General features: G+C 33.4%; 2 protein-coding genes across 4 annotated transcripts in view; one reads left to right on the top strand and one right to left on the bottom strand.

The window, feature by feature from the left end:
• The window catches only part of eag (potassium voltage-gated channel protein ether a go-go), a 364,129-nt gene extending 355,589 nt beyond the window's left edge, over window positions 1-8,540 (top strand). For all 3 annotated transcript variants that reach the window (XM_074126880.1, XM_074126882.1, XM_074126881.1), the window contains 4 exons: window positions 25-129; window positions 1,219-1,471; window positions 2,187-2,383; window positions 2,709-8,540. In XM_074126880.1, coding sequence (XP_073982981.1) covers window positions 25-129; window positions 1,219-1,471; window positions 2,187-2,383; window positions 2,709-3,983 — 1,830 coding nt within the window. In that variant the 3' untranslated portion in view covers window positions 3,984-8,540. The remainder of the gene's footprint in view (window positions 1-24; window positions 130-1,218; window positions 1,472-2,186; window positions 2,384-2,708) is intronic.
• Window positions 7,334-23,406, bottom strand: LOC141453537 (FK506-binding protein-like). Its single transcript, XM_074126906.1, has 3 exons — window positions 23,246-23,406; window positions 22,835-22,943; window positions 7,334-8,297 (listed from the first exon to the last, which is right to left on the bottom strand). The coding sequence occupies exon 3, from the start codon at window positions 8,236-8,238 to the stop codon at window positions 7,396-7,398; it is 843 nt and encodes a 280-aa protein (XP_073983007.1). The 5' UTR covers window positions 8,239-8,297; window positions 22,835-22,943; window positions 23,246-23,406; the 3' UTR covers window positions 7,334-7,395.
• Between the last annotated feature and the right edge of the window lie 3,020 nt (window positions 23,407-26,426).

Here is a 26,426-nt window from a genome sequence, read left to right as displayed (position 1 = left end):
CTAAATGTTACTTGGAACTTTCAGATATGTGATGAAGGTCCCAATGACACGGCAAGAGCTGCAGACAGTTCTGATGATATTAAAGCTCCTGAGGATGATGATATAGAATCGATTAGAGAAGACATGAAGGTATCGCGACTTTATTTCGACTCCAAAAAAAAAAAAAAAAAATTAAAAACCCTCTTAAAAATTCTTACTTAGATGATAGAATCGTTCCATTACCAATAGTAGTACGTTAGAGGAATGCTTAAAGTACTAGTACCCTAGATAGAACTGCCTAAATGAAACAATGGACACGTTGAATATATTTCTAATAATTAAGTAAAATTGAAAGAAGTTTATTTCTGGTACTTACTCAAAATAAGTATAAACATGGTACAATAAAGACAACTCTCGGTCGATGGATTTGGGCCAAAGCGTTAGTGTCACCATTTTTTTTGGTTTTTGTTTATGAAAGTTTTAAAAGTGACCTTGGGATAATTAGAGGAGAGGAGATAGAGTTCCTCTAAAACAAAAAATTAAGTAGAAAAAGAAGACTTCCTTCATTTTCTCTTTCTTTCTCACTCTATTTGTGTAAGAGTGCCGTTTCACTTCCGTTAATAGAAGGCAGGCATCGGGGACTGGCATCCTTTTAAACAGCTGTTCCATCAAGATGTTCGGTCCTATCGCCTGAATGGTATTAAAAAGAATTCAATTTCTTACTAAAAATTTCTTGCCCCTGAAATAATTTATGAACATCCTACTAACATGAGGCCCTTATTTATGTTCTTAAGGAGAATTCTCAGGGAGAGGTGAGAAGGCCCCCCCTAAAGGGTCGTTTCGTATGTTCTCTGTTCGAGTTGGACTGTCCAAAATGGTTTTCTCGATTATTCTTTCAGAGAACTATTGATTTTAATGGGATACAGGGGCAGCTGACATCACTCTTTTTCTAAGGTGTCATTTTATTACAATGAACCATGTAAAAAAGTAAAAATTGAACGTTTTAATAAAATTTAAAGTAGTAAACTGAAAACGGATCATCGATCCACTCCCAAACAACTAATTGCATCTGAGCGGAAGTGGTTGACTAGAACTTTAGCTAGTATGAGTGCAAAAATAGGAAGCTCCGCCTCCAAACGTTAATACAGGAAATGATTCGCAATAGTTGTATTAGAAAGACAAGTAACTATTCCTAGTAGGAAAGCACGTATTAAACTTTTTTTCTTATTTTTCTTGCAGGTGTTGAATTACTGTCCAAAAGATATGAAAGCTGATATCTGTGTGCATTTAAATCGTAAAGTGTTCAATGAACATCCTGCATTTCGGCTGGCCAGCGATGGATGTCTGCGTGCATTGGCTATGCATTTTACTATGAGTCATTCTGCACCTGGAGATCTGCTATACCATACTGGTGAATCAATCGATTCACTCTGTTTTATAGTGACCGGATCGTTGGAAGTGATACAGGATGATGAGGTTGTCGCGATTTTGGGTGAGTTTACATTTATGACCTTCCTGGAAATGTTAATAAGTAATTACCACAATAAACAATTACCCAAATACATTCTAGCTACAGGTTTTGGTACTACCTTAGCCTCAATAGATAATACTTGCCATGTGTTCGATGGCTAACACCTTAAGAAGAAAGTACGCCATCTAAGCCATCTAAAAGAGCTTTTTTTTTTAGCAATGCCTAAAGTACAAGGCTTTTCTAATCATTTGACTTCCTGCAGTCAAAATATCGTCCTATTCATTCCCTTTTCGAGTTACTTAACTCGTCTGTTACAAGGTCTGCCAAGGTCTGAGTTCACAAACAGATGTTTACACATCCATCTTACCCTCTCGGCACAGATTGGAGAGCCTTTGATCCTTCACCTATGCAGTAGGGTCTGCAGATAATCATATTCTGTGAACGTCTTTAACAGCCACCGCTTTTACCTGCTCAGCGTAAGAGGTTGAGGGTAACTTTTCTTACGTTCTTTCTCACAGTTCTAAGCTACATTAATCCTTGGGCTTGGAGTTCATCCTTTTCAGCAATATAGTGAGTGAGGTGGTTCGTCCCAATAGCTCTAATTTTGAAAGTCATATTGAATAAAATTAGCGAGAGAGGATCTCTTGAGATCTGTGACATAACGCAGAAAAATCAAAACAATCATTTTTCCAAATTCTCCTCACATATCATTAATCATATCTTTGTAACATGCCAGGTAAGGGAGACGTATTTGGTGATTCATTTTGGAAGGATAACGCTGTTGGCCAATCAGCGGCCAACGTGCGAGCTCTGACTTACTGCGATCTGCACACCATAAAACGAGACAAATTGCTGGAGGTTTTAGATTTTTATCAAGCATTTGCGAATTCATTTGCACGCAATCTACTTCTTACCTACAACCTCAGACATCGAGTAAGTTATTTGTTATTTTAAGTTTTTTTTAAAAAGAATTTTGTTTTAAAAATTCACCCACATTGTGTTTTTGACAAAGTGACTTAATTTTGTAACAAGGTTAACCTCTGAACGGTTTAATAAGAAGTTTGCAGTTTAAAGATCTAATAGATGGATCTTCTAAGAGTTATTGCTCGCCTGATAAATGAATTCCTTTGTTACAAGAATGAGCTTCGAATGCTTGATCACTGAATAGATAATAAACTTTAATTATCTTCATTCATTCACTTATTCGACTGCATGAAGTTCTTCTTCGAAAAATAAATTACTGGTTTTATTTTTTCAGCTGATATTCAGAAAAGTTGCTGATGTTAGAAGGGAAAAAGAGCTGGCAGAAAGACGGAAAAATGAACCCCAACTTGATCAAAACCAAGATCATTTGGTACGTAAGATATTTTCCAAATTCCGCAGAGATAGAACAGCTTTGACACCTCAACTGTCCACGCAGAGTCCTTCACAAGATCCGGAGAAAGGTGAAAAGAGTCAAATTGAAGGCGCAGTAAGTCCTACGCCGGCCACGAAAGTGGCCAGCGTAACAGAAAAAGATGAAGGAAGTGCGGGTAGTGGTGCGGCAAGTGTGGGTGGTGCTAGTGGTGGAGGCGGCAGCGGTGCTGGAGGCGGTCACAGCGGAGTTACTCCGCCATGCACAGCGGCGGCTGTGATAGCCACTAGGCCTACAACGATACGGGCCAGCAAATGGGGCAGATTGTTAGGCAGCAGTCTGGATTCGGGGACAGAAACAAGTAGCGCCGCATCTGTTACTAGAACACATTCCGTCCGAGACTCACCGGCGAAAACCTCTGGTGGGTCCAGTGCAGGTGGTGGGGGCGGTAGCAATGGTGGCTCTGGAAATAAAGTCTTTCCAAAACTGCAAAAAGTAACCGCAGCTTCATCGAGTCTCGTGCCCACCACCATGTCCAGACAGGATACCATAGAAGAGATTGTCGAACTTGAAGACAGGCATAGACCCACAAATCTGAGAAAATTTGACTCTTACGATAGTGGTATCATAAAGTCTGATCAAAAATTAAATGAAACACCATTTCGACCCCAGCCGGCTGCAGCTACACCAGCTGAGTACAAGGAAATTATGACCAACATTATGGACTTCAAGGTGGATGTAAAATTGGAAGTGCAAAAATTGAATCAAAAAGTTGCTAGAATGGAAGAATTATTGACAGAAGTTTTGAGTAGATTAGGCTCTGCCAGTCCATCTTCAGCTTCTGGTGCTGAAGGCGGCACAGCTAGAAATACAACGGCGGTGGTAGGTTCGACGAACGGCGCCGCTGTTGCAAGCAATGAACCAAGAACTCAAGGGGGTGAACTTGGGGCGTTAGTGCTTAGGAAAAGAAGATCCAAGTCGAGAACAAAAGGAACAGCGCCCAGCGTGCCTCCGCGGACGTCGCCCACGGAACCTCGACCAGCTACGGAACCGGAACAAACTGAACAGCCGGCAGCTAGCGCATCGCAACAGTCACACTCGGCTCCGCCATCGCAGAGGACCGACACTGACCCAGCCAACAAGAGGCCTTATTCCAGAAGACCGAGGGAGTTTCTTTAGTATTCGCTGTACAGTCAACGGATCATCCTTAACATTCCTATTTATAAATGCGCTTATTTATTAAAAATTATTTTCTTTTGGGTTATTAGGATTTACAATTAAAATTCCTTCGGCACTTAATTATGCCAACTTTTATTTACTAAAAAAAAAGTCAAGTATTTAAGAAAGTTAAAGCTGGTAGTTTAGTAAGCCATTCTCAAGAATTTGGCTTGTGCAACTCGAAATCTTCCTTAGAATTAATATTCTGCGATATTCTGGTGATATCCATTTTATTCCGAGCAGACCGGTGTACTTTTGGTTGTATTCCTGGCCCAACTTGATTTCCGCTAAATTTTACAAAATAATGCTACCCAAGCAAATAACATCATGCATCACAAGTTTTGTAATCATTTCAGTTCACTTCCGTAACATTTCTTTACATTGTAAAGGCGAATAACTAGAACCGAATGGTTTACACATAGCTGAGATTTTAGCCTGTGCCGCATCTGCGACAGTGCGGTCCTGCTTCTGACGTCTCAAGACCTTGTTCTTATTTATTATAAAGAAGCGATAATTTTATGGCTAAAATACACAGAAGAATATTTAATAACCGGAAGTGCCACTATACTGAATGTATTTTTCAGTTTTCTGATATTGTTTAGAGAATGCCAATTTCGTATCCACATTACATACATGTAATAAGTTTTATTTATATAATTTTTATACTAAATATTTTTTAAAGAAATTTTGAAGACGGATAGTAGTTTTCCTGCTAACTTGGTTAATATGATTAATGAACACTTTTATAATCTCAGAGAATGTAGGCAATAATTAAATCTCTTTTAAAATTTTTAGTTTAGATAGAACCTCAAAAATTCAGTAAGAGGCTAATCATTATGTTCACAGAAGCTTTTCTTACTCTAATGAAACAGATACTTCATCCCTTGATATTCCACAAATTCGTCGCTTCTAAGCAACGCCACTGACCACCACCTTGAGAGATCCCAAGCGTTTGATATTTTCTGGAGCATTGCTAAGACAAGTTGGTGATGCCATTTTTGCGTTCAAAAAATTAAAAAAAAAAACTGTGACTGTGTCATGGACGCGGCCGTGTGTTGTACGTGAATACGTTTACGTAACGGGTTATATTTTTTATATAAAATATTTTTATTTATGTATTTAGGATGAAATCAAGGAAACAAATAATTACTGTGTTACAATTTAACTTTATTAATTATAGGTCTGTGATACGAAAAGTACGACACAAATGGCATACAAGATACATCGAGATTTCTGGTAAACGTTAAATCAATGTAGGTATTACCTAACGTTGTTGGAGAAGTTTCAATATAAGACAAATTGAACTCGCTGAGCATGAAGTCGGGCAATGAGCGGTTTTGTGAGACATCAACATTAAAGTCTCCAACTATCATAATTGGTGTAGTAAGATCAGGCCCGTAATCGGGTATAATTTTAGCGATGTTTTTTAGAATATTTTAACAACGATCAAGAACATAAAGAGTTTAATTTCTGCTAACGCTGTGCCCGGATGGATATACACACACCCGAGTACAAATTTGAAGATGCCATTGGCCTTTTTCGTTTACTAGACAGACATCACCAGCTTTTGCCTCTTTCATTTCCAAATAAATTTCCGAAATGTCAATGTTAACTCTATTACAATCAGTGAAAGCTATTGATGTTGCAATATATGGCGACTCCACCGGCTTTGCGACTTTTACCATTCGATTGTTCTTGAGAAGCCCTTTCCAACAGTATACCGATCTCTGTATTTGGTTTTAGCTTTTCGACGCCTATAGGCCGACATTATATATTTTGGATATTTTTTTATTCTAACAACTTATTATATTAACTGTCACTATTTTACACTAATGTTTTATATACAATCGATAGATTGTGACGACAGCTGACGATTAAAACTTAAACGAACATCGTAGCTTCTCCGAGTCAAAAGTTATACTACTTGCAAATCTCGATACGCAGCAAAATTATCTCAAAATGGCGGCGCTTCCCTCACCAACGCGCGCGATGTGTCACAGTCCTCCTCGCTTATCGTAATGAATTCTTTGATCCTTTAGCTATCCAGAAGTCTAATTTAATTTTGGATGTAGACGATAGATTCGAAACTATAATGCCAAACTGTATCCCCCGATTTGGTTATCATTAGGTTTTTTTGGATTGCCACCATATGATTCAAATTTAATGACGTATTCACGTCAAAAAATTCAGTGTTTTTATTAGCATAGTATAAACATGAAATCAATTATTATGCTCAAGTAAATAAAAGAACATTGTTTTAGTCTGTAAATATGTTAAAAAGTTTCAAAATACTTGACTTTTTTTATGTAGAGTTCAATCTATCATTTATAAATTTATAAAAACAAAAAATTATAATGAATAATGTACATATTGATCAAGTAGGCTTTGTCGCTAGCAAAGAAAAAGTTAATCTCTTCTTCTCATCGCTAATAATTTTTTTAAAAAAAAAATTGTAATCGATTATTTATTTTTTGTAAATACATTGTTAATACTTAGAAGTCAATTCAAATACAATAAAGAAACTTAGAATGAACTTTTAAAACTTGGGAGGTAAAAAATATATAAAAATTATTCAAGTATAGTTAAGCTCAAACTGGATTCGATCCATTTTACGAAGAAAAAATATTGTAAATAAAACTTTGAACATTCGTTTTTGTTATTTAAGTTTTAATTGTATTTGTAAATAATCGTTATTTAAATATGATTAAATAAAATTTTACAGCAAAACAAAAGAATTAATATTGTTAATATTTTAACAAAACAAAAATCTTCAAATTAAAAAAAAAAATTATTTATATAAATATGGGCGGAAATATGTATATATTATATAAAATATATAATTATTTATATATTTAGAGAGAGAGGGGGAGAGTGAGAGAAGCAAAACAAACAAAAATAGTCTCAATTTTTGTTTTTTGGGGAAAAATTTATGGTCTCTAGCTTTTTATATTTTCCTAATTGGTGAAATGATGGGTCAAATTTTTTATTTTCCACCGGAAAATTTTTAACTTTTTCGGACTGAAAGGTCCTATCAATTATATATTTCCATTGAAGACTCAAACTCAAAAAATCTACACCATTACAATACCATCTCTTGCTCATAGAAAAGGGTCTTCTACAACAAGATCTACCGTAGAGTTGGTACAATAAGCAGCAGAAGTTTGGTAGCCAATGAACAAAGGCAAACAGCAATCTAATCTAATGAATCCCCTGCAGAAGTAATTGCAGCATGTTAAGGATAACGTTGCGAGGAATGACCGCCATTTTGGTCCCTTCATAGTCACGTAAAGGTGGAACAGAAACAGCTGTGATAACTCAGTAAAACCAAACGTATATTTAAAAATAGATTCTCTAACAAGTCTTTGACAAATATTTAATTATTAAAATCAAACATTCTTTTAACAGCAGCATTATAACGGGCATTCATATCATCCACTTGTATCTTCATCTGTAGCAACCTTTCTGTAGCACGATGATTGTTCGCTTCTAACTGCAACACACGTTTATATACATCCAAAGCATTCTCAAAATCTCTCAACGATTCTAAAGCCGAGGCACGCCTTAGTAGGCATTTAACGTTGTTCGGCTCTTTGGCCAACACTTTGTCACACAAGGTTAACGTATGCTCATAGTTACCATGCTGGAGATGACACTGTGCCAGGTTGTTGCAGACTGTCAGGTAAATAGGTAAATACTGTGGTTGATCCCTGTCCAGAAATATCAACAGCTGTGCGGCTCTTTTAAAACGATGGAATGCATCTAGTGTACGCCCCTCTTTGTACAACAATACACCACGTTCTTTACAATATAACGCTTTGGCTAATTTCTTTTCCGCATCCAGTGAATAACTTGGCGTACCCGCACCATGTTGAATTAATTTTATCTTCACTTTATACACACTTTCATCAATTTTATATTCAACTAAACATTCTTCAAATGTATCCATAGTGGGCAGAAGTCTGTCCAACATTCGTTGAAATTCCGTTTCACCTTCACCAACAATCAGCTTAAACTGATCAGTACTTGGCAAACGATAAGCTTCCGAAATGTTGACGTCCTCATAGTCGCTGGTATCAATCTGTACCATACACGGAGAACCTTCAACAGGTCTTGAGCCGTTCCACCATCCTTTATGCAGAATTCTTTTACGGATACGTTTGTCTGTGGATTGCCAGTCCCAAGGTACTACTACTTCTACGTCGATGGTAGCTTCCATTATTTACTGGGGTATTCGGTAACCATAGCTTCCACAAGTACAGCAGATTAGACAGTCACCTAAAACAAAAAAAAATAATCTGATAAGATTATCCTTCTCTAAAAACCGTTCGGCGGCTACCCATGGCATCTTGCACCTGAAAGCGTTCCCTCATTTTAAATTGACATGTGATAAATATATTTGTCTTTCATAAGCCTCGGTTATGCCTATTTTTCCTTCCATTAAATCACGCATATCAAAATCCTATATTTGTATAAATAATTTATTTAAATAAATTAATAATGTAAAAAAAAAAAAAAAAACCCACTTCAAAGAAAACAAAAAGTAAAAACTCATGTTTTAATTTTCAAAATGAGAAATTCCAATTCTGCAAAAGGAAAAAATCATTAAATAAGTTAAAACCATACATAAATAAACTTATTAAATAGAAAATAGACTTAATAGGAAATTTTTGAATAAATAATTTTATTAAATATAATTATTTTTTTGTTGTAAATAGAATGGAGACAAAATTTATATATAATATACATACATGAAACTGCGATCCGCTTTGATAATTAATAAATAATAATAATTATTATTGCTTTATTTAAAATAAACTGTAAATATACATGTATAGCAGGGAAGTTTCCTTGGGATACTAAGCTGATCAGAACAGCTGATAATTTGATTTCAATTCAATTATTCAATCAATATCACCTTTCTTCTCTTTTCTATTGTTACTCATTTAAGAAAAAACGCATTTTCTTTAAGGTCATTTTTCGCTAGATCATTTTTAATTATGCATTCACCCAAGGAAAAGTAACTTTTAAAAAAGACAAAGAACAAATTAATAAATATATATATTTAAAAAAAAAAAAACTTATTCTGTGATCTTCTATTGTTAAACTCATAATTGTTTTGTTAAGAAAAATATTTCATAATTAAAAAAGAAAAATACTGTAGGGTGAAGGGACCAGTAATTGACTGCTTAAGAAAAAATTCGAGTTTAAGATAGAATAACTTCCGTTATTTTGGCTCCAGGTGTAGGTTATAAAATTGTACCGCTCCAGTAGGATGTATTGTATTTTATTAATATTTTAAAAGCAGTAAATTCGATCTTTATGTCAACCAAAAATGATTTTTTTTGGAAGTATGTCAATGAACCAGTAATTGACATACCGAATTTTCGGTGGAACCAGTGTTTGACATGGGGTGGGACCAGTAATTGACATACAAATACATTCATAAAACGACATAAGGTATGCATTCAAAATCACTTTTAGATCTAAATAAATCACCTAAATCACTTTTTCAATTGGATTTATAACAAAAAATTAGTCTTATTCATAATTAATTACAATCAGTTTTTAAATAGGCAAACCTAAATAATCTAATATTTTTTCAACCTTACCCTTTTTTATGCAGCTTTTGACGATCAACCCTTACACAACTGTACTACCGGTAACATTACAAACATCACAAAGTCACCAACTCTCCACGTATATTTGATTTCGCACCTGGTACTTCTCTTGAGGGAGCTTCATTTTTCCTCTGGCCGTTTTCTTTGATGGAATTCTATGGTTTAGCCATTTCCTCCCTTTCTTCTTTGTCATGTGGCTAGGACCCAAAACTGAGGGAGAGATGAGAGATTTTCCAACTCCGTTACGTGGGCGTCGTTTTTATTAGTCACGTAGGCCTCGGAAGCTGTTCTTCGGCGATCACGATTATTCCAGTTTGTTGTTCTCTACAGAATAATCATTCTGCATGCCCTCTTGAAATAAGGCGTACATTTGCTAATTCATTAATTTAAACATATTTTGTTGGAAGTTTTACTATTTATTTTATGTTGCCGATTTTTATCAATGATTTTATTTTACAATGTATTGAATTTTTAATTATAATAAAATTTACCAACCTATCTTACCATTTTCCCAGGAAGTCAATCACTGGTCTCAAACAGAAAAGCTGTACATACATGTCAATTACTGGACAGATTGCCGTTTCAAGGACCAGTGATTGACAGCCCCATTTTAATCCTCAATGCTTCTTATAATTTAAAAAAAAAACTACATAAATGAAATCTACAAGTAATACTAGTTATAACAGAACATTGATAACCTCACGAATATATGAACAAATAAACGAAAAATAAGAAAAAAGAAAAATTATTTTCTTATCAATCCTCCTTAGCAACGGCTTGTTTTTTTCCTTGATTTTGAACTTTTAACACAAATAACCTTCCACTGATACCAAGGAACCTTCCAATAATTAATATTTTTCTGGAACTGCTGCCCAAAGGCTTCTCAATAACGAAATTGAAAGAATCACCACTAAAAACGGCTCATATCCCTTATAATACCAGTTTATTTCTGGTATGTCAATTACTGGTGCTAAGCTGGAATGTTGGAAAGATTTTGTTAGGAAGGAAGGTAATGCATCTCCATGGGGTTTGGTGTATAAGGTCAAGTTTAGAAATGTCTCCCGGGGTTCAGTTTTGACTTCGGTTATGTCATCTGGGGGGGATTATTCCTTGGATTGGCCCACTACTGTCCGTTCTATTTTGGACGCAGTCTTTCCGGCGGATTTGCCAGAGGATGACACTCCAGCACAGGAGGCGACTCGAAGGCTGAATCGGTTGTATCAGGACTCTTCTGACGTGGATTGTTTCGAGGAGGAGGATGTCGAAAGGGCGATTAATCAATCAAATGGTAGGTCGGCCCCAGGTCCTGATAGAATTACTTTGGAAATGATTAAGAGGGCGTGGTCGGTTTGTCCGACAGCATTCGTGAATGTATTTAATTGTTGTCTGAACGAGGGAGTGTTCCCTGTGTGCTGGAAATCGGGTGAGCTGAGACTGATATTGAAGGGTGGAGATAGACCGTTGGATAGTCCCAGCTCTTACCGTCCCATTTGCTTGTTACCGATTTTGGGTAAAATATTGGAACGCCTATATATGAATAGATTAACGACGATATATGAGAGCAGAGGTCTTAGTCAGGCTTCCCAATTCGGCTTTAGGAGGGGACTGTCTACGGAGGACGCGATTCGCTCATTAATAGGCCACATAGTCCCGGAGTATAAATATATCGCGGGTATTTTTACGGACATTTCTGGTGCTTTCGATTGTTTGTGGGGGGAGGGAATCTTGGAAAGATTAAGAGAGATGAACTGTCCGATGTATATCTTTCGTATGGTGGCGTCATTTTTGCGAGACAGGGAGGTTTTTGTGCGATCAGATTATCAGCGAGTCTCTCGGGATGTTACGCGCGGCTGTCCGCAGGGCTCTATTTCGGGGCCGATCCTATGGAATATAGTCTTCGACGATCTGTTGGCTGGTGACGTTCCGGGATTGCTGGGTAGGGTCGCATACGCGGACGACTTAGTTCTTGTGGTAGGAGGTAATAGTAGGGCGCAATTGGAGGCTAATGCGACATCAGCGTTGAATTATGTTTGCACATGGTGTAAGCATAATAAACTAAGGATCGCTCCGAATAAGACGGTGGCGATGTTGTTGAGGGGGTCGCTTGCCCCTACCCGTCAGCCAGTAGTCAGATACTGTGGCGATAGGCTGAGTTGGGTGTCACAGGTCAGATACTTGGGGATGATCCTGGATGCGAAATTAAGCTTTGTGCCACATGTAAGGGATTTAAGAAGGAAGGCTAGTTCTTTTGTCGGACAGTTGAGATCGGTAACGAGGAAAGAATGGGGATTGAAAAGGAAGGTAGTGAGTACCTTATACCGTGGGGTTCTGGTCGCTCAGGTGACCTACTGTGCGTCGGTTTGGGCCCATCGGGTGGGGACCGCGATTGTGAGGATGCATCTTATGGCCGTGCAACGTTCTATTCTGTTGCTCATGGGGCGTTATAGCCGGACCACATCCACGGAGGCTTTGCAGGTGCTCACGGGATGCTTGCCATTGGACATGGAGGTGGTTAGGGCCGCGGTGAGATATGGTTTGCGAAGGGGCATAGAGGTGCGTGTCCCCATGTTAAGAGCCTTACGATTGTCGGTGGCTGATATAACCGAAGATTACCGGTTATGGTTTAGGGAAAGAATGTACGGCGAAGTGGAAGAGGAATTGAATCGGGAATGGAGGAATAGGTGGCGAGCGTCAACTAAGGGAAGAACAACCTTTAGTTTCGTCCCCGACGCTGCCGGAGGTAGGCGGCTGGTTTCCACTGAGATGCCATATGCAGTTGCACGATTGGTCACGGGACACGGTATGTTGCGCGCCAAAATGTTCGAAATGGGCTTAGCAACGGACCCATATTGCGCTTGTGGAGATCCAGAGACAGCGGAGCACATTATTATGGAATGTGATCTTTATAATGATTTGCGCTGTATTATGTGGCGGAGAGTGGGATTTCCGTTCTGCTTGGCTGGAGACGTTTTCCCCTTGTTACTGGAGAACGCGTCTGCGTATGTGGCTTTCCGCGAATTCGCGCAGGCGGCCTTTGAGAGGCGGATGACCTCGGTGGTTGGTAGATGAAGTAGATCTGGTTGGTTGGTTGAAGGGTGTTGTTGGGAGTTTGATTTGGTGCGTATTTTTCGAGTTTGTGTTGGGTGTGTGCGAGTGTGTGTGTGATTTTATTTGTTTTATTTATTTGTAATTGTGTGATTGTTGAGATTTGTTATTGTTGATGATTTGTTGTTGTTGTTGTTGTGTTGTGTTGTGTTGTTGTTGTTGTTGAGATTCTCTGTGCCTGTTGGCTTTGTTGCTTTGTTGGCCGGGACTTGTGAGTGTTGAGAGCTCATTTTGTGGTGTATACGTGGGGCGGGTATGAGCTAGCGCTCGGGGACCGCCCCTAAAAAAAAAAAAATAAAAAAATAAAAAAAAAAAAAAAAAAAAAAAAAAAAAAATGTCAATTACTGGTGCCCAGTCAATTACTGGTCCCTTCACCCTAAAGATTATGTTTATTTTTGAAATTGTATATTTAATTGTAAATTTTGTTTTTCTTCATATAAACGCATGTTCTAAAAAATTTTTTTTTTTTAAAGTTAAATTCAAAATTGATTTACATGTATATATACTTGAGAAATCTGTATATAAATAAATAAATAAAAAAAACAAGATTTTAAAAATAAAAGAAATGAAATAAAAATTAAAGAAATTTTCAAAAGATTATTTTAAAAACTAAAAAAAAAAACATTTTAAATATTTTCTCAGCACAGTGCCTTAAATAGATTTGATTTTATTTTCCATGTTTCGTAAAACAAATAACTATTTCTGTAAAACACACTCTGCTATATGTTTGTTATTTTGGGTTTTAAGTTTCAATTTTTGTTTTTCTTTGTAAAAGTTTTTACCCCCTTTTTTACATACTGTACTTATTGAACAGACACTTGCATGCACTGAGAAGCACTCATACAAAAATGTAATCCAGAGATGGAAAACTGGTTTTTTTGAAAAGGGCCAATGATATCAAATGTAGTGAATGATGAGAAAACTCCCCAGAAAATTTTTTTGTTTATAAAGTATTCCTATTTAAGGAACTATATTTTGGGGGCTACGTGCGACAAGCCTAAAGAGGTAATGTAATGATCCTCCCTCTAGAGGAGGATTACTTGGCGTGAAACTGGTTAAAGGGAAAATACCAGTAAAGGTATTCAATAGAATAGAAAAATCTTCTCCATTCTTAGTTTATCCAAGCCTTTAAGGTCCGTTTGTTTGGAATAGCTTCAAGTTATTGATCCATTTTGGCCATTTAAAAGGCAATTCAAACGATGTTTGAAACACTAACCTATTGTGTACACTCAAACCTGTTTTTATGCGGTCCTTTTTTTATGCTTTTTTTTTTTTTTGTGCGATCTCATAATATTGAACTGACAAGTGTTTTTTCTGAAACAGGCTCTAAAAAGGTTTTGCGAAGTTCGAAGTAGCTGCCAAGCCTCGTTTCTTGATTTCGTTTAAAAAAGCAATTGCTAGTTAAGGTTATGAGTTATGTTATAAGTGAGATTTTTTTTATGCGGTCCCTATTCACCGCATAAAATTTTTTTTTTTTTTTTTTTGTGATTTAAGGCGCGTCAACATCTAAGGTTATTGGCGCCCGGAGCTTTTTTCAGTGCACTGCCGGCCTCCGGACAGTGTTCTCTCGTTACAGACAACACTGTCCATCACCGGGACAGTGAGCTGTAAGAAGCTCCTAGGAAGAGAAAATCTAAGGGTCAGCTGCTGGATTCGAACCCGGGACCTCCGCGTGGGAGTTTTTTTTTTAAATATTGTTTCGAAAACTATTTCTTATAGGTTACTCGTGAAGTTTTATGTGATTTTTTTTTTTTTTTTTATGCGTTTTCTTTTATGCGGTCCCTATCTACCGCAAAAAAAAAAACAGGTTTGAGTGTATACAAATAAATATGATATTAATTTGAGCCGGTAAAGACTCTTTGTCACATCACAGTTCCTCCAAACTGATCTGCAGGTAATCTTGGTTCCCGAAGAAGGAAACCAAATGCAACTGTTTTCTCATGTATGCGTTGGGAAAATTCATCGATAACACTCATCCAGAGAAGATTTCTAATTTAGTACAACGATTTCTTCATCCAGTTCCGCCATCGCCACGCCCACGCTATTCTTATTGACTAAAGGAATACCCTTTTTTTTTTTTTTTCCATATAAAGTCTTCCAACTTTTGGGGCAATTTTGCTCCGACCTTTAAGTCAGCCATTTCTATTTTTTCCCCCAATCATTTCTACAGTTTCATGTCTAGAACCGACGAGTATTCTTCGCAGAAATAAGATCTTTTTTTTCCCCGACAATAATAAAAGTTTAGGCGAAACTTTAAATGTAAACCACCAGTTTTCACATCTCAGGTTGAATTCTTTCATTCAATTTTTCATTTTGTGCAAAACAAATACATAAATGTTAATAAACAAAAAAAATTAATTAAATGAATTAAACAAATATTAAATAGATCAGTATGTCAATTAGTAGGTTCGGCGCAGATTAAGCAAAGAAAATAATTGAAAACCAAATAAACTTCTTTCTTTTTTTTCCAGTTGCTCTTAAATATGAAGTAAAACTTATAGACAAAAATTAAAATTAATTAATAAACTGAAGCCAATTTGAAGTGCAATTGTTATTTGTTACATAAAAAGAAGATTTTTTTAAAAGAAGAAAATTATTTAGATTAAAATTTATTAATTTCAAACTGTTTTGATTTCCTAGGGCAGGTGGAAATAAATCATGTGTTTTTTTTACAAAAATTCAACTTCTGAAAAACAATAATGGAAAACGTTCATTTTTTGTTTTAAATGAGATACTCAAAAAACTTGAGATTTTAAATTTACTTTGCTTTTCTTATAAGATCCCTTCCGGATTTGTCCACCTCAAACCCCACAGTGCTCCACTATACACTTTTTAAAGAATTAAATACAACTATCAACAAACGATTCTCAATTTTCCATTTAAAATTTGCTTTATTCTATTCAAGCTTTACTGAAAATCTGATTGGGAGGTGCAATTTGAATCCATTCAAGTCTCGGAAAGTTTGCTAAGAATTCTGCTAGTCTTTGAGAAGGTGAAAAAAAAAAAAATCTGCTGTTGTTTTAATTAAAGCGAAGACCACACGTTAGGTCCTCAGCGCTCGCAGCTTGCGGCAAGCTGGGGGGAGACTGGACCGCGAAACATACAATTTCATCTCTTATGTTTGTTGTGAGCAGAGTGGTTCAGAACCCAAAGATGCTTTCCTTGGATATTATTCTCCGATTTGACCCGGACATCTCAAGCCCTAGGATTCGTCTTATGCAGATTTTTTTTTTGTTACATAAAATGTAACGAAGTATAATATATGTGCATAAGGAAAGTTTTTCCAACATCACAAGGCTTTAGATCTTCCCTTAGGGTATACTTTGCACCTTCCATGACGCATCTCCACACTAATACTCAACCCTAGAGACTTCCTCTTTTTCTTTTTAACGTAACACTCTTGCTTAAGCATTTGAAATTTATGTTACAACTATTTTTTGTTTATATTAACAAAATGAAGATACAAAAAATTAATAAATGAAATAATAATTGGGTCCAGTAAATAAACAAAACTAATTGTAATTTAATGTATAGTCATAAAATTTAAAATTTGAAACATGTTAAAATAAACTGACAAACAAAATACACTTCTTTAATTCTTATACATTCAAGAATATTTAAAAAAAATACAATAATTTAAGCAGATATTTAAGAGATATTAATGGAGAAGAGAGCAGATTCTTAGGGAATAATGATTAAAATACAAATAAATATATTCTATATAAATAAATTATTAAATTTAAACAAAAAAAAATAATAATAAATTTAAAATATATAATACATATAATTTAAAAATTCCACAAACAAAAATGAAAAAGAAAATTAATTTATCTTGTGATATTGTATTTAGCTTTGTAAATTATTGTAGCCATATTTAAGAGAAACTCTTTGAATATTGTAGGAATTTTGTTTAAATAAATAGTAATTATTGTATAATAGTTTTTCCCAGCCTAAACAATAACTTTTTTTTCTTCTTCTTTAATTTATAAATGATATGTTCGGCAAAAAAATATATATATAAAAAAAATGTACAGAATCAATGCCCGATTGTTAAAATAAATAAATAAATAAAAACAATTTTTAGGATTTTATAAATGAATATTAATCAAATTGTAATAATAGGTTTGTTCCAAAATTAATTACCAACTCATTTGTTGATAAACATTAAAAGTAGTTCAAAACATTATATGATAAAAATAATTCAACAAATAATGGCCTAATTCCAAAATTATCACAACTAATTACAAGGAATGGTGTAGCAAAATGTAACCTATATGTAACCTACCAATTGGTGCTTGGTAACTTTTTGGGCGCTTGCGCAGCAGGTGACAGTTTTTTTTTTCCCCCCTTGGGCCGGACGATAGTTTCGCTATTAAATTTTGAATATTAGTTTTATTATTTCTCTGCCAGTGAATGCAGTTGATCTCATAGATACTTGTAAAATAAAATGCCTAGATTTTTATTGTACTCCTGTCTGTTCAGGTTTGGTTAAACTGAGTGACCTTTTTTAACTGGAGGATGAAAAAAAATCTTATTAGATCTTGAGGTTTCTAGCAGTGAAGTTCACACAATATTCAATTGATAGATGACGCAACTTTGAATTGAGTAAAACATTTGTGGCCTGCGCACAGAATAAGATATTGTTTCCATAAAATTACTCTCATAAAATCTATAATATCATAGCTAAAAGTTCAGAAAAACTGACCGGTTTACAAATGACTAAGCGCCATTTTTAGTTTCTAGGTTACATTGAACTCAAAACATAGCTTGATGAATCTACCCAGAAGGGGGGAAAAACCCCCTATTAGTATCAGTGAAAATAGGTAAACAATGACAGATCAAAAATCATTCAACAAAAAAAAAAAAAGAGAAAACCATAGGCTTATTTTTAGCAAACTGAATCATGCTTGAAAAGAAAACAGAATAATCTTTTACAATCTATAATCAGAAAACCGTCTTCTAGTGGATTTTTATTGGAAGAAACCTATAATTACGTAAAAACTTTAAAAGGTACATATAAATACATTTCAAAAACTGAAAAAAAAAACTATGTAAATATTAAGATCTTTTCAATTTAATCAGGCCAATTCCTTGATGATTGGAGAAAAATAAAGAAAGTAAAATGGCGACAGAAAAATCTTATGTTTTTAGGTAAAGCAATGCCCCAGTTAGAATGTTGATTGTTATTTTCCTAAACTGGACATTGCTTTTTAGTTTGTAACTAACTTAAGGAACAAATAAGATCCTGCCTATCTGCAGAAAAAAATAAATAATTAAAACCTATAATATGAATAAATGATGTTGGGGTTACACTTGAAATGTGTGTGTATATATATACATTTATAATTTACAATAATTATTGCACTTCTACAGTAATTACTCTTGAAGCAATTTTTTTTTTTTTTGTAATAATAACAATTTCAAATAAAATTTAAGAAAAAAAAAATCGGTATTGTAAATCATTTTGCAAAAGAAAATTGTTTGTATGAAACAGCTGTAACAGCTGATTGCAAAGAAAAAACAAATACGTTGCCAAAAAGTTTGTTATAGGATCAACTGGCACAATCATTGGCATCCTGAGCTTTCTTTAAAGAGGTATCTTGTTATAGACTATGGGTGCGTTCCACTAAGCGACCACAACGACCACGCTCACGACCGCGATTTTGCTCGTTCCACTTGCTTGCGAGCGTTGCAATCGAAAACCCAAGTGGAACAGACTGTGGGCGTTTTAATCGTTCAAGTAAACATTACAAATGGCGACCTCGAAAATAAGTTAGAAGCTTGAAGAGGTTGTTTTTTAATTTTAACCCCGTTTATAAGCAGTTATAATAAACTTTAATAATTATTGGTAAAGTTGACTTATATTAAAAATATATATATAATTCAATTTTTATATTACATTTTCGTGGAGTACTTATAAAATTTACGTTTAAATTTTGCAAAATCGCAATGATAAAAAGCGAAAACTTAGGCCACGTATTATTAGCTATCAGTGTAATTGATCTTTATTCAGATGAAGAATTTAAAAGTTATTTCAGGTAAATGATTTTGTGTTATTCAGTGATTTAGCATGTAAAGGGATAAGTAATTATTTATTTATTTATTTTTTGTAGACTTTCGAGAAACACTTTCTATTATTTACATGAAATAATACTTTCATTTACATGAGATAATTTTTTCGGTCGCCATATTTTGTTTTAAAAATTGCGCCATATTTCTGAACGCCCACTTCGACCCAGCTCTTAAGGTGGGGCGTTGTGGTCGTTGTGTGAGCGGAAATAGTGACGTCATTAGTGACGTTTTCGCCACGACCACAACGACCGCGGTCGCCAAGTGGAACGCCTGAAAGTATGTTTTGGTCGTTGTGGTCGCTTAGTGGAACGCACCCTATATATTGTCTAAAAGTGAAAGAAAGCCTGCATGGAAAAGTGGCCAATCTCTACAAAATAAAAAGCTTAGTTACATAGCTTACATGAGTAAGAGGAGTTTATTTCAATACTTAGCCGATAGTAGAAGATTGAAGGCACCAATAAAGTATGTAGAGTTACTGAGAAATGTAAAAAAAAAAAATAATACAAAAACTAGATGGTTTTTAGAAAGTACAGGGTAAGTTATTAGGAAAAATTAATTACAAAGAAAATCAAAATAATATTTATCTTGTTTTTATGATTTTATGAAAATCCTAGGCCTCACTACCCCAATTTCTTTCAAATTAAACAAACAAACAAAAGAGAAGAATTTTTAAAGAAATAAAAACGAAAAAAAGAGATAGTAAAAATTGAAAAGAATAATGAAACGTAATTAGAAATTAGACACTGGCACAATCGTAAAGTTTTTAAATTATTATTCTTGTACCTTATTTACGACAAGAATGTAAGGCTTGTAATTTTTTAATTCATTTTATTTTCAATTTTAAAATTGTTAAATAGAGTTTAAGCTTCATATCAAAATAAAGATGTAAATAAGTTTATAATAAATAAATTCAAGCGTCTTCATTTTCTTGTATCTTAATTTTTTTTTTGTTTATTGTCTTTCTGAATTGGGGAAAAAATGGTTAATTAAAAAAAATAAAAGAATGTTAAACATGTTAATAATGTTAAAAACCATAAAATTGGGCAAAATAGCTTAAAAATTAAAGTTACAGCAAAAAACAAAAAAGGCAAATGTCTGAACTTAATTTTAATTAAGATTCAATTTAATAAAGCTGTGACATTATATCCTAGTTTTTTATCACTGTTCAAAAACTATTGGATTTACTTTTTACTTCAACAATCAGATTGATGTCTAGTTCAAGTAGCCAGAAATTATAGGGAAATCTCAGGGCAGCGGGTAGACGGCGGGCAGTTTGTGATAAACTTCCCTAATGCCTAATCCTCTTCCCTTCACTATTCATTTGATTTCATGTTAGGCTGGGCTACTCGCAGGGTCGCCAAGATCTCTGATGATAGTGGCTAGTACTCCGTACCGGTTAAATAATAATTCAAACCATATATGGACTCAATAAACTTATAATTTTTACACAAATCGGTGAAAGTATACTTCTACCGGCACTTTTAATAACATACAAAGCTTTCAATTTTTAAATAAATAAAAAAAATAAAAAAGGAAATTTGATAAGTCGTCAGTGATGAATAAGTGCTGAAGATTAGCTAAAGATAATTTAGAATATGTTTTGTAGTGAAATCTTGATAAAATTGTCAATAATTGAAAAATAATGTTCAACACTTATGAACAAAATTGAGAGATTAAACCTCAAGTATGGAAAACATATCAACTTTTTTTTTTTTCATAAATTTGTCATTTTTCCTTTGAATTTTTTAATATATTTAAATTATTTTACTTTTCATTCAGAAGCCAGAAAAGAAATGTGTGAAAGAAAAATAAGAAGTCTTAAATAATATTCACTGAAATACTTTAAATTATGATAATTACTTTAATAAAAACTTACACAAATGAGTTAAACATCTTGTAAATTATGTAATTATTTAAATAAATAAAGCCATTTTATTAATAATATAATGTTAAAAAAACAAAATAATAACATTCAGCGTAAAATTTCGTGGGTCTTAAGTTCACTCAATTTATGTTCATCTATATTATAAATATCATGTACATTATACATATATAATAAATATATATAATTTTTTTAAAATTCAAATTAAGTTTAAAAAAAATAAATACAACGAATTTTATTTTTAAAATGTGCACTTATTTTTTTTTTAGTAACTACAAGTGACAAAATAATAATTAATTAATGTATCTCTTTGCCCATTTTTTTGATCCCAAATGCTATGAACTCAACTTGGAATAAAACTGAGTAAAAATGAATTAAAAAAAAAAACAAAAAATGCACTTAATACTTTATAGAAATATCGTAAATAATAAAGCTGTATGTATAATAAAGTTTTGTTTTTATTTATAAAAAAAAATATATATATATATACACATAAAAAGTTTATTTAATATATTTTTTTTGTCTACCTTTTATGAAGTCCTAGATTTTTCTAATTATTTGCTTTCCAGAATACAGTCTGTAGCATCTTAAAGCTCGTTAGCAACACAATAATGAGAAAGCGGAAATAAGGGAATTTAAAATAATCCTTGATCGATCATTTCAGCTGCTCTTATGGAGAATCTTATCTCCAGAGAAATAATTCAATGGCGTATGTCAGGGTTGGAATAAAAGTCCGGTATATCAGATCCCTGTTTTTATTTTATTTTTTGGAATTTCTCGCCTTATCCAGAAAAAAAAAACTCTTTCTAAAAAACTGCAATCCTTTCTTGATCTATAGTGCTACCCAAACCCACAATTGGATGTAGCAGCTCAATCTAGGAGCTATTGGAATGTTAAGGTAAATTAATTAAGCACGTCAGATTCTTTTTTTGGGAGTCAGGTTCCAAAAATCCTTCTTCATTTGAAACGATAGGGTTCTACCAATATTTTGGCGAGTAAAAGAAATTAAAGGAGCTTAAAATGACAATGGGTAGGTTTTTTTTTTTTTTTAGCCGTAAAAACTTTACATAATAAAAACGAAACCCAAATTGAGTAAAAAACAACAAGAAATATACGTTATACTTCAAATAACTAACTGTGTAGAACAATGAAATTAACTAAGTTGAATGATTATTTAGAAGAAGAAAAATCTTTATCAGGAAAATTCGATCAGGATTTCGAATTATCGAGCGTATCAAAATGCACTGCATTTTTTCGATTTACCGAAGTTAGCAGCTGTAGAGTTCGAATTATCGAGAGTCGACTGTATATTGCCAAGTGAACTTTATAGAAAACACATAATTTATTATAAATTCATAATAAATAATATTCCAATTTGGGCAGTTCCGTATAAAACCTGGTCTTGTATGGCAAAGTTAAATAAAAAATTAAAATCTCACAGTTTCAAATGGTACATTGTTACAATTATTATAATCCTGAAGTCATGGCAATATTTAAATCCTTTAACGTGAATATGAATATCACATACTTAAGTTATCCAGAGAAATTCCTAAATTATCCTATTTTGAATCGAATTTTGTAATTTCATCACCATGCATTATTAAGTGAAAACAACTGATGAATTTGCTTCTCAACTGTTTTATGCTAGAACCACTGAAGGAGTACATTACTAATTAAAAAAAAAAGCAATACAAATGAAATGGACAGGTGCACAAAACCAGATGTCCAGGGTGTCTAACGTTACAAAATTGAAATAGTCAGTCAGAACTTCATAAAGATACATTATCTAAGAATAATAAAATAAATAATGAACCAGATAAAAGGGCTTACAGTGCAAAACCATGCCTCTTACTCAACGATTCATTTAGACTACTGGAGTCTTACAAGGAAATCGGGTGGAATAAAGAAGCAGCAATAGAGTTAAGGGACTGCTTAGCCGTTGAAACGAAGATAACATGGTTTCGTAGTACCATTTGAAATCACATTTATATATTCATGTTTTTGATTAAAAGAAATAATAGTGTCTGTTGTCTAATTTTGTTTAAACATAAGAAGTTAAAAACTAAAATTCAATGACATGCATCATAAATACAGATAAGTCACATAATTCGTACAAAACATCAAATAATACATACCAGTACAAAAAAAAAAACCAATAAGTTAAGCTGTACATTCTACTGAAAACAGCTTTTCCTTGGTGTATTTATTTTCTTGATTTCACACCGGCTCCTTTCCAAATCAAATCTATCAATAATGAAATATTCAGAATTAATATTCAGTTCTAAACCAAAGCTTCTCAAGTGTTTCAAAATTTAAAAAAAAAAAACAAAAAACTGCTTGCTTTAACACAAATCCTTTAATAGTTTCTAAAAACCAGAATGATCAGAAAAAATTAAATTTCCTCCTGGTTAAAATTAAAAACTGTGAACTAATAATGAATTAAAGAACCATTTGGTCTTGAATATACATAAAATTCAGTAATACAATCATAATATATTTAGTTAAAACAAATAGCTCACTAAATAAGACGGTACTAAATTACTTACTTTAAGAGATTTACAAAAATATTACCTCACTTACAGTAAGGTATAGACAGTTTACAGAGAAATTCACAATTAAATTCACATAATAGGCATTAATACTCTTTTAAAACTCATGTGATATTTGAACTTTAATTTTGTTCAGGTTATAAAGGTTGTTGATTACAGAAACTACAGCCTCTAATCGATAATTTGTGATTATCAAATCGATAATTTGTGATTATGTTTAGAAACACAAAATTTACTTAAATTAAGACAAAATATCTACCTACAAAATTAAAACACTTGAAAATTCTTTTTTTACTGATTCCATTCTAAAGGGTTTAAAAAAATGAATGTTTCATCTTAAAAAATATTTGAATTAGTGGGGCCCTTAGTCACATTTGAATTTCACGTACAGAATGTAACATTATGGAAGAAATCTCGGATTATCTTGCAATATAAGAAGAAAAACAAAAGCCTAAAATAGATAATTAAGATTACGGAGGTGTGAACAAAATAATTAAATTTACAATTGTTCAGAAATTATAGGGGATTTCAGAAATGAAATTGGTACATTTTTCAATTGACTTTTTTTTTTTTAGTTTTAGATGATTTTATGAAGCATAACTTCATCGATTTAGCTAAAACATTATAAGCACTTACTTACACTATTAGGGTTAATAATCTATCTTTGTTTAAGGGAACGGATGAGCTAAAACGTTTGTCCATGGGATTCCCGGATACGAATCCAACTGCCCTCTTTTAGCTTCTGAGAGCTTCTTACCAATAGTCCCTTTAATGACCTATTAATCTTCCATAAGCTTCAAACATTGTACTCCTTTGTATAATCTTCTAATTTATAAATCTTGCAGAAAAAAAAATCAAAATATTGCCTGCAATTTAGAATTTTCAATTAGGAGGAGATTTAATAGGCACAGAGAATAACAGCCTTGGTTACAGCCAACTCATATAGAATAACAACAATATTCTACTGTTTTTTAGACTGGATTACCCGCAGCGAAGCCAATATCTCTTAAAAATAAAAAAAAATGGCCCGTCCCTTCAGAGAAACTTGTCCTTACCTTTACGAGAAACTCAGCAGTCATATTAAAAGGTTAATCTTTGAATAATTAACCTAATCGAATTTGTAACCATTTCTTAATGACCTTGATCTTATTTAAAAATGTTCTACTGTTAAAATATATCCATTACTTCTTTTAATATAGTTATCATGGACGAATAAACAAAAATACATCCTTGCGTGCAGGCTAGCTGCAATTACCTACATGATTGAATTTTGAGTGGGGAGCGTGTTTGTTTTGTAAAATGTTCCATTTCTTGCATACTCAGAGTCGCAACTTCATGCAAGTTTTTCTACAGATTCACTTGAATTTACTTTCAACTAAGGCTATAGAGGTAAGACAACCACATTCCATAATTTTCGCTATTAAAATAGAAAATACGTAGAAATAGCTTAATTTTTTATATAACTTAACCTTCATTAAAGAATAAATTACTTTGATTAAAGACCGGTTTTAAGAAGTGGATTACAAAGGAAATAATTTTAAATTCAACTTTATTAAACGGAAATTAGATAATTTAATAAATAATTATGATATAAATCTTCTAAAATATGGATTATCCTTTATTCTTATTTCTTCAGGATAGGTTTCAGATTTTCATCTATTTTTAGACTTCCTAACTTTTTTTACCTTTTGTCCTTGAGCAGGTGAAGAGGGATTGTCTCTTAAACTCTGCAATCGCTCGTTTTCGATGTAAGACATTTCTTGTCTGATACTAATGAAAACAGAAAATATAAACGCAAAAACTCCTGGTCTTTGTAAAAACAAGTGCTCTATAGGTATTCATCAATGATTGGCTAATAAAAAAATCAACGGATGAGTTATGAGCGTGGCTATGGAGAGGAATTCATAAATCAACCCTCATATGCGCTCATAATGGTACTTAAGATATAAGACAACTATGGACCTAGAAACAAACACTAATATATAACCAAACCTATGTCGGAATATAGGGGGATCCTGACCACTTTGGCAAATACCTCGTAAATGAGTCCATCAAAAGCGAGCGTAGAATAAATCGCAGGCAAGTCAAGTAGGAATCAAGATCAGAATCAGGCCAGACAAAGTTCTATTATTAGCTACTCGCCTAAATATTGCTTTTGACAAGGCCGTGTGGCAAGATCGGATGATCTTGTGCTAAGAAAGCACATGAATCGCGACGGAAAGCGTGTGCAGATTTGACAGGCTTGTGGGTGCCGCAATAGATTCTTTAGAAGGCGATGGTTAACTCTCCAAGAGCGCAAGATAAACATAAAAAAGGTTATCAGGACCAAGATTTTAAACAGTTATTTTCAGAAATACGGCTCTTAATTAGTTTTGAATACTTCATTTTGGATTGATATAACTTTAACAGGAAAAAAGCAACTAAACATAATTAGTTCTGTATTAAATCTAATTAGATATTCCATTTATTTATCAATGAAAACTTCCAGTAAGTATTGTTTGAATTATCCTTGAATTAAAATTACACGAAAGGAAAAACTACTTTGCAAAGTTGAATTTTCCTTCTAGCTTTTGTAATACATATTAATTCTCACCATGCATCTTTTGTGCATTTTGAAAAACATGTTACAACTAATAAGTGGGATTTCATTTAATTTTATGTTTAAGTTACATTTGCTAGACAATTAACATATTATGATGGTGATGACTAAGTGATGTGATGATTCAAACTAATAAATATTCATAATACATGTGTACTTATGGTGAATCGTATATGACCTTGTATTTTATAGATATTAAATTAAAGTTCAGCAATTTTGTAGCAAATTAATTAATCAATTTCCATAATCTTTTTTAATACGATACACAAATTTAACTAACCGCAACAAAAAGTTATTATTTAGTTATTACTATTGAAAAATATGTAATGTATTTAAGCGCTAATTTACAACCATGTTCCACGGCATTTATTTCGCAATAAATTCTACACATGATTGACATAGCGCTTTTTTATTAGTTTCGCAAATAATGAAAAATATTATCGACTGTGTAAAATTTTCATCATCGAATTTTCTCAGGAAAGAAGCCCCTGCGCCCCCCCCAAAAAATGGTATAAAAAAAAATTGTGTGCAAACATTAGTTCAAAAACGAAAAACTCTCAGCAACTCTAATTTCATGTA

This window comes from Rhodnius prolixus, unplaced genomic scaffold (assembly GCF_049639745.1).
Source record: "Rhodnius prolixus isolate KJV_2025 unplaced genomic scaffold, Rpr scaffold_3, whole genome shotgun sequence".
In the NCBI taxonomy this organism is placed as follows: domain Eukaryota; kingdom Metazoa; phylum Arthropoda; class Insecta; order Hemiptera; family Reduviidae; genus Rhodnius; species Rhodnius prolixus.
Note: the sequence above shows the minus strand (reverse complement) of the source record. Positions and strands in the feature narration are given on the sequence as shown.